Genomic DNA, 12,452 nt, shown 5'->3' on the forward strand with positions numbered 1-12,452 from the left:
CAGTGGGGACTGGCTTATTTTCACCTTTGATGGTTGTGAAGAGAGCTGCAACACTTACGGCCATGCGGGATTATGACCACCAGAGGGTGCTGCGGGCCGAGCTATTGGTCCCGCTTTGCGATCTTGTTTTTCTAGGCAGGTTGTCATCCAGGACTTGTTAGTCAGATAACAGGGCCAGGTGATGCCTGTCCAGCTGGGCGGGAGCTTCCCCAGAAATCCAATGACTGGAAAGAAGCTAGGTTCCAAGATGAGCCTTGATTCTTGATCACCTGGAGCAAGTTGTGTTTGGAATCGGCCTCTGGGGTGAGGGACTTAACCTATCCTGAATTCAGAGAACATCTCTTTTTCGGATGGGAAATCCGAGACCCACTCAGGAACAAGATTTTAGTGACAGCTGCTCTGCTTCTCGGCCCAGGATTCTGTCGTGTGAGCCCCAGGAAGTCCAGCTGTGAGTCACCTCAGAGTGCCCAGAGAGCAGCATACGGGGTCGGCTAGATCGGGATGGATGTCAGCCCGCGGTACCCTGCTTCTCGTAGCTGTGGTTAGCCCTGGTGATTCATTTCCCCTTCTGCTGGCCCAGAGGGGGCGCCGCCCTGGTCTGGCAGGGGAGAAAAGATTTAGAGGGGAGTGGAGAGGTAACAAGATGAGGCAGTCTTAAGGGACCACGTGGTCCAGCTCTGCTAAATTCCAAGGTCTCTGGAGACATTTGTGGTCTGGGATCAGGAGTCGCTCTTCATCGCCCTGCTTCTTGACGACAGCTTTGGGACATCTCTGCAGGATACACCAGGGTTTCCAGCGCTGGATACTGATCTTTAAGGGAGGCTCTTGTAGGTGCTGGAGACGGCCCGGATTCCCGTTGGTGGCGGGTACGCCGACACTTCCCTCTAAGGGACTTTGCCCGCAGCTGCGCAAGCCAAGTCAGAAGGCGTAAAGGCTGTGGGAGGGGCTAGACGTCCTCTGGGCTCCGGGGCGGGGCCTCGTGGGGCGGGGCCGACTGAGTCCAACTTTCCGGGTGGAGCGCTGCTTCGGTAGCCGCGGAGAGGGCGGGGTCGGGAGTGCCGAACGGCGCGGGCGCGCAGGGCCGGACTGGAGCCCCGCGCTCTATGCTGCCAGATCCGGAGCCGAGTCGCAGCCAGAGCAGCCAGAGCAGCCAGAGCAGCCAGAGCAGCTAGAGCAGCTGCAGCCAGGCCGAGCTCGCAGATCCGCGACCACCGGCCTGTTTTCCCCTATTCTTTGCGCTGTCGGAGGAGAGAGGGACTGGGGGAGCGGCGGCTGCCACCTTTGCTTCCAAGCTCGGAGCGCGATCGCCCCTGTCCTGTTTGGTCATGGCCTGAGCACCAAATACGGAGGTCGGGGTCAATGTCTTCACTCTGACGGTCTGGGGGCCGAAGAGGATAAAAACCAAGAGGATTCCATGTAAGAGCATCGCATGAGCTTGGGGCGTGGAGGAGAGTGAAAATTTCCCCTGGTACGGGAGGTGTCAGGGCTTACGAGGCCTGGGAGGGTACCAGGGAGTCCGGCATCCCAGCAGCCACGACCTCCGTTCTGCTCTCAGGGAGCTAGAATAATCGGGTGACTCTAGGATCTAGCTCTTGAAGCGGTGTGGTGCCTTCTCTTGTCTGAGGAATCAGGACCTGGCCCAGCGAGTCCCTGGAAAGCCTGCCTCCTGCCACAGCCCTTCTGGTGCGGATGTGCCGCTGCCCACTGGAGCGCCATGAAGGCAGGATGACCTCAGCTGAAGCAGTGGCTGTGGCTGGAAGTGCCCCGGAGCATGGCCGCCCCAACTGGCCTCCTGACAGCCCTCAGGTCCTTGGGCAGCCTGCTCGGGTCAGAGTGGTTGTGGCAGCCCTGGTGTGGTTGTTGGCAGGAGCCAGCATGTCAAGTCTTAACAAGTGGATCTTCACAGTGCATGGCTTCGGACGGCCCCTGCTTCTCTCAGCACTGCACATGCTGGCAGCTGCCCTGGCATGCCACTGGGGGGCCCAGCGGCCCATGCCCCGCAGCATCCAAGGCAGAGTGTTACTGCTCAGCCTCACCTTTGGTACCTCCATGGCCTGCGGCAATGTGGGCCTGAGCACTGTACCCTTGGACCTAGCACAACTGGCCACCACCACCACACCACTGTTCACATTGGCCTTGTCTGCGCTGCTACTTGGCCGAAGACACCATCCCTTACAGTTTGCTGCCATGGGCCCGCTCTGCCTGGGAGCTGCATGCAGCCTAGCTGGAGAGATCCGGGCACCCTCAGCTGGCTGTGGCTTCTTGCTAGTGGCCACCTGTCTCCGAGGCTTCAAGTCCGTTCAACAGAGTAAGTGCCTGGTCTCCATCTGAGGAGGTGGGGTGTGTGGCTGGGATGTTCTTGTCAAAGGGGTGGCAGTGATCCTCTTTGACAGAATTCAGGGAGTTCAGGCCTCAAACTTAAGCCTTAGAGGCATAGTTAATAACAGTTGCTGGTGAAGTGTGCTCTATAACTTGGCAAACCTTTGTCCCACTGGGTCCTCCTATGGCCTCTCCTTGAGTTAGTCAGGTTTTTATTATCCCCATTTGACAGCTGTGGAGTCTCAGCCTGGGCCTTGTGCCAGTGAACAGCAAAGGCAATATTTGAACATGGCATTCAGAGTCTATGCTGCCTAAGCTATTCGTCCTAAGATCATGAACCCAGAAGGCCAGTGTGACCTAGGGAAGGAAAGGGAAAGCAGCCAGGCCGTGAACTGATTGGGAACACCGGTTTAGCGTTGACCAGTGACCGCAGTGTGACAGTCTGACACTGCATATTGACCATCAGTTGTCACAGTCGTTTCCACCTCCATCTTCATGGTACAGGGGACCAGTACTGATAAGAGAGTGTTTTACCGTGGGAGGGGGAGAGGGGAGAGGAGGCTGTCTTGCTGTGAAGCTCAGGCTGGCCTCAAACTTGTGATCCTCCTGTCTCAGCCTTCCAACTGCTGCCAAAGAGGTGTATGGTTGTCCCAGGGTCACATGGCTCCCCGGACTCCCACGTCTGGTTTGTGTGACTGGGTGGTGGCTATTGGGAGTGGGCAGCAGGACTCAGAGTTGAAGTAAGGTGCAATTGTCCGCCCAGCTCCAGTATGCCTGGGGTGGAGGCTGACTTCCTGTCTGGGCAGCTGAGGGGCGTTTGAGTCATAGCCCTACCCTCCCTCCACCTTAACATAAGGAAGAAGTAGGAGAGTGGAGAATGGAAAGTAAGGGGTTTCCGGGGCGCCGCCGAGTATGGTTGGGGCGGCCTCCAGCTGAGAAACAGTGAAGTGTGGACTCTGTCCTGCCTGGCATCTTCAGCTGGGATCCAAAGGCCCTGTCCCCATCTTCACCCTACCCCCATGGGCGGGGTGAAAGCCCGGTCTATTTTAGCCTCAGGTTACATGAGCTGAGGCCTGAGCTGGGCCTTGAGTTGGTTCGGGGAAATCCGACCCTGTAGGGCCTTCCTGGGCAGGGACACCAAGCAGAGAAGGCCCCAGCTTCTAGGCCCACATTGCACCTGCCAGAGCCAAGAACTCTTCATGCTGGGCTCTGGGCAGCTCCTGTTGATAGGAGGGGCTGTGACTAGCCAGGCATCAGGGCATTCAGGCATGTTCACAGAGGCCAGCCTCCTCTAGGCTTGTGCCAGCTCCCATCTTCCCCCTCAAGGCTCAGTTTCTTACAGTGAGTGTGTTGGGTGCCCTCTTCTTCGCCAGCTATGGGCTATTCAGAGTTCTTGGTCACCCATCTGCTTCCCAACCCGACAGGCTTTGGGGTATTTCTATCCTCAGCACCTGACCTGGGATCTGGCATAAAGAAGAAATTAAAACGATGTCTTTAATTGGTGGTTTTGATATCAGTTGACATCAGATGGGTAAACAGATTAGGCTGCATGCATTTGGGTCAGGTGCTAAAGAAAGCTAACAGTTCCACCAACAGAAACGGGAGCCTCGCTGAGATGGGGGAGTGGACTAGATCCAGGGCTTGGAATGGATTTTTAAAAAGAGGAAGTTTCTCTTTGCTAGAGACTCTTGGGCCAGATTCAGACTAGAGGATACAGATGTTCCCTGGTGCTGGATCCTTCCCTGAGAGCAGATGCCACGAGAACAGGGGCCAGGGATCCAGAGAGTGAGCGCAGGCAGCCAGACAGCCTCTTCTCTCCTATGTGGGCCAGCTACAGGCTCAGTGGAGAAATGCCACCCTCATACCCAGTCAGGCAAGGAAGTGAGGTGCCAGCCTGCCAAGCCTGTTGTCATCTGTACCCACCTGTGTTTCAGAACCTCACTTGGTCCTCATCTTTTGAGCCTGCAGAGGGAGGACACTTTGCAGGAGGGAAGCTGTAGAGCAAGGTGAGCACAGGTGTGGTGTGGGCTCGAGAAGGCTGCGGAGGGAGCTGTGCAGCCACGGCCATGGCAACAGGGCAGGAAAGGGCATCCTGGGATGGGACACTGGCTGCGGCAGAGCCCTGTCAGTCATCAGGAGAAGAGCTTGGGGGTCAGCTCCGGCTGGGTAATGTACACTGGATGTGTATGCTGTTCCTTCCTAACCATGCTGTCCACGAGGAGACCGAGACAGGGAGCTGACTATGTCACACATCCAGGGAAGGGACAAAGTGGAAACAGGACAGGAGGTGAGGGTTTACAAATAGGTCACTGCTGTGTGTTTGCAGCAGGGGTGACGTGTGTTCAGATGCTGACGTGAAAGTGCCTTTGAAGCAGGCGTGGAAGTGCATGCCTGCAATCCCAGTACCCTGGGAGGATCATGAGTTCAAAGTCAGCTGGGGCCACAAAGTCAAACTCTGTCTAGAAGCAGAAAAATAAAATAGTTTTTCAGTCCGGCATGGTGGCACATGCCTGTAATCCCATTACTTTAGAAACTGAGGTAGGAGTGCCTCAGGGCTGGGCTAGTATGGACCAGCCTGGGATCTATAGAGTGTTCTGGGCCAGCATGGGTTACATGGACGGCCCTTGGCTGAGGGCTGGTGAGGCAGTTTTAGTGGGTGAAAGCTTTTGCTGCACAGATGACCTTAGCTTGATGCTTAGAACCCACAGAGGAAGGAAAGAACCAACTCCTGAAAGTTTTTCTGTGACCTCCACATGCTCCACATATACACACACATACATCACACACACTGTGTATGTGTGATCCACATATACACACACATACATCACACACACTGTGTATGTGTGATCCACATATACACACACATACATCACACACACTGTGTATGTGTGATCCACATATACACACACATACATCACACACACTGTGTATGTGTGATCCACATATACACACACATACATCACACACACTGTGTATGTGTGATCCACATATACACACACATACATCACACACACTGTGTATGTGTGATCCACATATACACACACATACATCACACACACTGTGTATGTGTGATCTACATATACACACATCAGACATACACATGATGTAATTTTTTTAGCGTTAAAGACTCCATTTCAACCTCGATCCTGTTTCAACCTCTCTCCCCTCAAAAAAACCCATAAATAAAAATGCATGGGGGGGGGGCCTGGGACTGTGTAGCTCAGCGCTAGAGAGCTTTCTTAGGGAGGGAGGCCCTGCGCTGAGTCCCAGCACCAGAAGGAAACAACGGAATGTCTCTGGAAAAGCAGAGGATGGTGTAGATGGGCTAGCAAGGGTGGGGTTACTGAGAAGTCAGCACAACAGGCTAACGTTTTGCGAGTTAGTAACTTCTGCCACGGCAATCACTGTCCTTCTGTGGGCTGCAGGGAGGGGGAGGTTTGGCAGGATGCAGGATAGGTGCAGGGGCTACCCCGGAGGGTGAAGTCCACCTGAAACCGGACTCTTTCTGTCCTGGTGTCTTTCAGGCCAAGCCTCAAACAGCTCCTCAGGTACTAACTTTGGAGTGAGTGAGCAGAGGCACTCTGCTCCTTTCTAGAAAGGCTTGAGCTGGAGAGACTGTTGCCTAGAGAACCCAGCCCAAACAGCGGGATGAACGGAGAGGGGAATAAATGCCATTTCCCGTTCTAAACATGGGCTGTGAGTAAGCACTGTGGGGCTCTTTGGAAAGTGTGTGTCAGGAAACAGAGATCTAGGGGGTCCAGGAGGACGCCGGTACCAATTGTCGTCTCTCTTCTACTAAGACTTGGAGAAGGCTCTGTCTAGTCTCTGTCCTTGGGCACACACGGCCATTTCACCCTGTGGCGGCCTTTGATGGTCGCAGTGGTATGGGCATAGGCACGTACAACCGCGCTTGTGCAGGCAGCAGGAGCCCTTCTTTTCCTTGGATTCATCTTGACAGGCACCACTGTTGGTAGTTTTTTGGGTTTTTGTTTTGTTTAGATTATATGCAGACTATCAAACCAGACATGTTGATGCACACCTGTAATCCCAGCATTTGGAAGTGGTGGGGGTGAAAATACAGTGTTAGCCAAGAATTTAAGGCAAGCCTCAGCCACATGGAGAGCTCATGGCCAGCCTTGGCTGCATGAAATCATAAAACATTTTTTAAAAAAGAAGTCAACCAAACACCCTGATTTGAAATCGTAAACAGTGAGTGGCTGCCAAGAGCCAACAATGACTGTCTTGTTGGTCCTCTGTCACCGGGCAGTCATAGCAAATGGGGGGATGACTAGTCTCACCATTTCGACTCAAAACTATTTTATCGAACTTCTTTCCTTCTTCCTTCCCCCTCTTCCTCTGCACACCCCCCCCCCCAGCTCCTTCGCCCTTTCTTTCATTGTAGCTATAAGTGGTAGAGCCGGGTGCTCCGTGCTCAGTCCCTGCTTCCCGGCTGGAGTGGTAGAGATAAGTTTTATTTTCTACATCTCCTATGCATTCGCCACATTAGGGCTTTTGTACATGTTACCTTTGTGAGCTGTTACCTATAAAGGAGGATTGGACACAGGTCACAAGCCCAGCTGGCCTTGCAAGTGACACCTCACATCAGGAGCCACTAGCCCTGCTGAGTGAGGGCCGGCTTCCAGGAGGCTGGGCCATGAGGACGGGGTGTTCAGGGCTGGCTCTGGGTGCTGCCTCGATCCCAGTGATGACAGCCACTTTCCTGGTTGCAGGTGCTCTGCTGCAGGAAGAGAGGCTGGATGCGGTGACACTGCTGTATGCCACCTCTGTGCCCAGTTTCTGCCTGCTGGCAGGTGCTGCTCTGGTGATGGAGGCTGGAGTGGCCCCACCGCTGGCTCCCACTGACTGTCGCCTGTGGGCCTGTGTCCTGCTCAGCTGCTTCTTGTCTGTGGTCTACAACCTGGCCAGCTTCTCCTTGCTGGCACTCACGTCCGCCCTCACCGTCCACGTACTGGGCAACCTCACAGTTGTGGGCAACCTCATCCTGTCCCGGCTCCTGTTCGGCAGTCACCTCAGCGCGCTCAGCTATTTGGGCATCGCGCTCACCCTTTCAGGAATGTTTCTTTACCACAACTGTGAGTTCGTGGCCTCCTGGGCTACCCGTCGGGGATTGTGGCACAGGGACCAGCCTGGCAAAGGTCTTTGAGACCTGGGGGAGCACATGAGCCATACCCGGACAGTCCTAGCCTGACTCTTAACCATGGACAATGAGGTTAAGTGGAGAGCTACTATGTCTGCCAGGCAGGGAAAGGAGGTGCCTTCTAGAAGGGCTGCCTGGGAGGCCAGGGACCTTCACAGAGACACCCCCCCTCCCCCGGCCCCTGACAGCCTCACCTGTTACAGCAAGGCCCGTCACTGGATGGCGGGTCCAAGTCTGGCATGTGTGCCTGTCAGATGAGTCATTATGATTAGGGTCAAGTATTACGATGAAAATTGCTGGGCAAACTTAGAAAACCTCAATGTGTTATGAAGACGATGTCCCCCAGCGGTTGCACAATCTTTCCTCCGGTGGGGGAGGCCGTGAGGCACACCACAGAAGGCTTCTTCATTGCTGGGCTCCTCTAAAAACTTGGGGTAGCCTGTGCCAACTTCAGGTAGCTACCGTAGCCTCACTCCAGTGCTTCCTCCTCCCCCGAATTTGGGTCTTCCATCCTCAAATAAACTATTTTTGCTTGGACATCTGTGTCATTCCTTGGGGCTACAGTCAAGGGGACATAAAGGGAGTGGCTGGCTACCAAATGGTTCTGACTCCTTTGACTTTCTGTTGGCCTCCAGCCTAACACCACTCTCTACAAGGTCCTCTACTGGCCAGGCTACCATTGTCCAGCGTCAGGATGGTGGTAGTGGCCCTGTCCCCCACTCCCATATGCCCTCTCTCCTCTTAGAGAGATCTTCCCAAAACACACGTGCTCTGGAGTCCCACTCTGCTTTGAGGACAAAGTCAGGGCTTCCTGCTATACACCACAAGTTCCCCTTATTCCGTATCCTTACCAGGTGCCTATCTCGCTGAGTACAATGCCAGCTCACCCACCAGAACCTTCGCTTGTGCTATCCCATCTAGTCCCTTTTCCTATATGCCCTCCACCCTCCACCCTTCTCCTGGACACATCCTCACCTATAAGAGAAAGACCCCCACATGCTACTCTCCCTCCAAGGAGGCCTGGTGAGAGGGGTTGTTCATGAGGGGGTGAGTCTAGGGTTGTGGGTACACAGGATCAGTCATAAGGACAGCTTCATGGAGGAACAGGCACCAAGGAAGCGCCCAGGCTAGCCTAGGGCCTAGGGAGTAGGCCTTTCATGCCGTGAACCTAGCCCAGAGCGCCCCTGTTGGTTGGCCCCAGCTTTGTCTATCCATCTCTCAGTCTTTGGTGATAGACAGATAAGTCCCTATACCTATTACAATGAATAAGAACCTAGCCTGGGGCACAAAGGCCTGGGACCGGACCCCCTGCTCTATCAGCCTAACTGCTCTCCCTGTTTAGACTGCATTGTTCTTTTTTCTTCCTTCCTTCCTTCCTTTCTTTCTTTCTTTCTTTCTTTCTTTCTTTCTTTCTTTCTTTCTTTCTTCTTTCTTTCTTCTTTCTTTCTTTCTTTCTTTCCTTCTTTCTTTTTTCCTTCCTTCCTTCCTCCCTTCTCTCTTTCTTTCTGTTGTTGTTTTGAGATAGGGTTTCATATAGCCTAGTCTGGCTGGAAAGCCACCATGTACCAAGGGTGACTCTGGACTCTTGATCCTCCTGCCTCTCCTCCACAGGGCTGGGGTTACAGGCGTGTTCATAACAACACTTGGGCTTATGCAGTACTGGGGCTTCAAGCATGCCAGGCAAACAGCATCCTACCAATTGAGCTACATCTCTAGCCTCTCCTCCCCCCTTTCTGAGCACCAGTAAATGATGCTCAGGGTTGTGATGGTCCTTGTGGGGCGGATTTGAATGGGGAACCAGTGGTGAGGAAGGAGGGGTAACCAGTACCAAATGGCCGTCATTATCTCAGGTGGCTAGTCACGCACACCCTGCTCCTCACCACAGTTGCAGATCCACCTGGAAATAGGATCTGTCCTTCTGAGTGAGGACAGAGTTAGAGCAGGGGCGGGGGCGGGGGGCTGGGATCAAGAGAGGAACTACGTATTTGTTCATAAAGGACTCCTGTGCCAGGGTATGTGGAGGGTGGCCCGAGGCTGGGTGGGAGAGAGACGGGTGGCGAATGGCAAGGAACACTGACATAGGGTTTCCTAGCCTCAGCCTCCACCCAGGCTGGCCTTATAGAGGACCTTGCTGAGTCACTGCCACCCACCTCTCTATGACTCAGAGATGCCACTCGTTTGGTCTGTCCCACCCTTAGCAGCTTGCCCATCTCTGGATTCCACTCTCAGGCTGGGCTGAGCAGGAGAGAAGAGATGCTTTGGCTGGGGAAAGCCCCCTTGGTGACTCTTGTCTTCCTTATTGGAGGCACTCCACACCACTCTAGAAGTGTTCCTGCCCGGCCTCACCCAGGCTCTTTGGCCTCAGGAGATGCCTGCTGCCTGTGGAGTCATTCCCCGACCCTACACACACACACACACACACACACACACACACACACACACACTCGCACGTGCGCACATCAAAGCCTGGTGGTGTGGGGACAGGACAGGGGTTAGATGGATCTGTGCTGAGCTTAGGTGCTGGCTTATCACCAGTATCTGAATTGATGTCCCCAAGGCCCTCCAATCAGTTTCCAGCAGAAGCAGAGAGACCAACAGCAGAAAGCCAGGGTCTCACTACTCACAGCAGGAAATCTGGCTAGTCTTGCCTGACCCCACAGTCACTGCTAGTGATGATCACAGCAGCAGGAATCCCATTGCAAGGTCACCGTCCCTCTGGGACTCTGTTGTCCTGGGCAAGTGCCTCACCTCTCTGAGGCTTCATGATTTTTGTATCCAGTCGCTGCTGGTTGGTTTGCCCAGGATAACAAATGTTGCCTTTCGGGTGGCAAGGGGGGTGTCTCTTCTCTCCCTCTACACTGCCTGCCTCCCTCCACCACAGCAAGTCTGAAGCCCCAACTGAATGTGACCATTCCAGATGGGGCCCTGATCACACGGGCCACCTGAGAGCTAGGTCAGCCTTTCTTGTCTTCCTCACCAGACCTGCCTCCCGAACCAGTGCCTCCAGCATGGGGGGAGGGGGGAGGAGTAAGGGTGTGGCTGGAGGGAGCAGATGTAAGGACCAGCTGCCTTGCAAGACATCCAGCGATGCGGAAACAGCCCGATACTGCCCTGTTCTTTTAGGCGTGTGTCTCTTGTGATTTCTATCTTAACTGAGCCCTTACCACACACTTGACCTGAGCTTCTGCGGTCTGAAGAACAGCACCAAGTCAGCACTGATCTTTTGTCACAGTGTCACAGACTCGAGCTCCCAAGTCTTGATCTTAGCAATTACTGTTCAATGTCTTTCTTAGTGGGGCAGCAGCTTTCACCTTTCCACGTAAAGCAAGCGCTTTAAGGCTTCTTTTCGGCATATCCGAAATGCAGACTTCACTCTGCTATCCTTGTGCTTATTAGTAAGTAAGATAAGTCACCTACACACAACCATGGTGACCCCACATCTGATAACCGTAACGAAGACCAATGGCCGGGGTGGGCAGAAGCAGGACAGGTGCGGCATTGCAATGGTGCAGCCTCAGAAGCGAGGGATTTGTTTCTGTCTGAAATTTACCATTTGATATTTTCAGACTGTAGTTGACGGTGACATTAGTCACTTTTTCTGTTGCTAACACCCTGACCAAAGCAACACTGAAGGAAGAAAGGGTTACTTTGGTTCAGAGGTTGAGGTTACAGTCCCTCGGGTCAGGCAAGTCCAGCGCAGGAGCCTGAAGCACTTGGTCACCTCTCATCCACAGTCAAGAATCAGAGAGCGATGGACCCGTGTCCAGGGCAGTTTCTCCTTTCTCAGACAGCTCAGGACCCAGCTCAGGGAATGGTGCTACTCACAGTGGGCAGAGCTTTCCACCTCAGTTAGCTTAGTCAAGATATAATGAACACACCACAGGCAAGCCCAGAGGCCCCAGGGTGACAACTGAGACTACCCTTCACGAAGATCAGTACCAGGAATCCTGGAAAGTGGAAGTGGGGACAGCGGTGTGCTGTTACACTAGTGACAAACGGAGCTCTGCATCGAACTGTGTTTGAGTCCTGGCTCTTACATGCTGTGACTTGGAGCCAGGGCCTTCGGCTCCCCTGCCTCTGTGCTGTAAATGGGGCAGTGAAACCTAACCCTGCAGCTCTGGGGAGCTGCCTGAGAAATGCTTAGCCCAAGTGTCCTGAGTCACTGTCACAGATGCTAGGGAGCTGGTCTCTCCACTTCCTCTGTGGCCACCTGCACACTGATAACCTCAGGGCAGGCCTGCTCCTACTGGACAAAACAGGGTGTAGCCCAGGCCCCCAGGCTTCCTGCCAGGTCTTGGGGGAAGCCAGGAAGTTGGAGTTGTGCTGGGCATCCTGCCATTGTGGACTTCAGGCAAAGCCTTGTTTCAGCCTTAGCTACCAGGCTTCCTCTCCCATCCTGCCCTGGTACCCTTGGGTTGTCATTCGAGAAGGTCAGGGCAAACAAGGACTCCTTTTCTCAGTGCTAGGGACTGAACCCAAGGGTCGTGTGCCTGTTAGGCAAGCGTTTTCCTTCTAGTCCTACAAGAGGATTTGGGATTGAGGCTATAGCTCCATTGGTAGAATACACATACAAAGTATCTGGGATCGAGGCTATGGCTCCATTGGTAGAACACACATACAAAGGATCTGGGATCGAGGCTATGGCTCCATTGGTAGAACACACATACAAAGGATCTGGGATCGAGGCTATGGCTCCATTGGCAGAACACACATACAAAGTACTAGGTTTATCCCACCAGCACTGTGGTGGCTCATGTCTGTAATCCAAGCACTCAGGAGGTGGAGGCAGGAGGTTCAGAAATTCAGTCATCTTCAGCTATATAGTGATTTTGAGACCAGGCTGGGAAATCACACAAACAGTAGGAACAAAAGGAAGCAAGGACTGTTCTTGTGTGTGTCCTTTCCCAAGAGGCACCGCAAGCCTCCTTCCCTGATGAGCCATCTTGCCAGTTCACTGGAGGAGCTGAGCCAGAAG

At 53.8% G+C, this 12,452-nt stretch overlaps 1 protein-coding gene across 1 annotated transcript; it reads left to right on the top strand.

The window, feature by feature from the left end:
* Positions 1-1,022: 1,022 nt before the first annotated feature.
* Slc35e4 (solute carrier family 35 member E4) lies at positions 1,023-8,014 on the top strand. The gene is made up of 3 exons (XM_057773218.1): positions 1,023-1,416; positions 1,556-2,308; positions 7,050-8,014. The coding sequence occupies exons 2-3, from the start codon at positions 1,690-1,692 to the stop codon at positions 7,481-7,483; spliced, it is 1,053 nt and encodes a 350-aa protein (XP_057629201.1). The 5' UTR covers positions 1,023-1,416; positions 1,556-1,689; the 3' UTR covers positions 7,484-8,014.
* Positions 8,015-12,452: the final 4,438 nt, after the last annotated feature.

This window comes from Chionomys nivalis, chromosome 6, assembly GCF_950005125.1.
Source record: "Chionomys nivalis chromosome 6, mChiNiv1.1, whole genome shotgun sequence".
NCBI classification, from domain to species: domain Eukaryota; kingdom Metazoa; phylum Chordata; class Mammalia; order Rodentia; family Cricetidae; genus Chionomys; species Chionomys nivalis.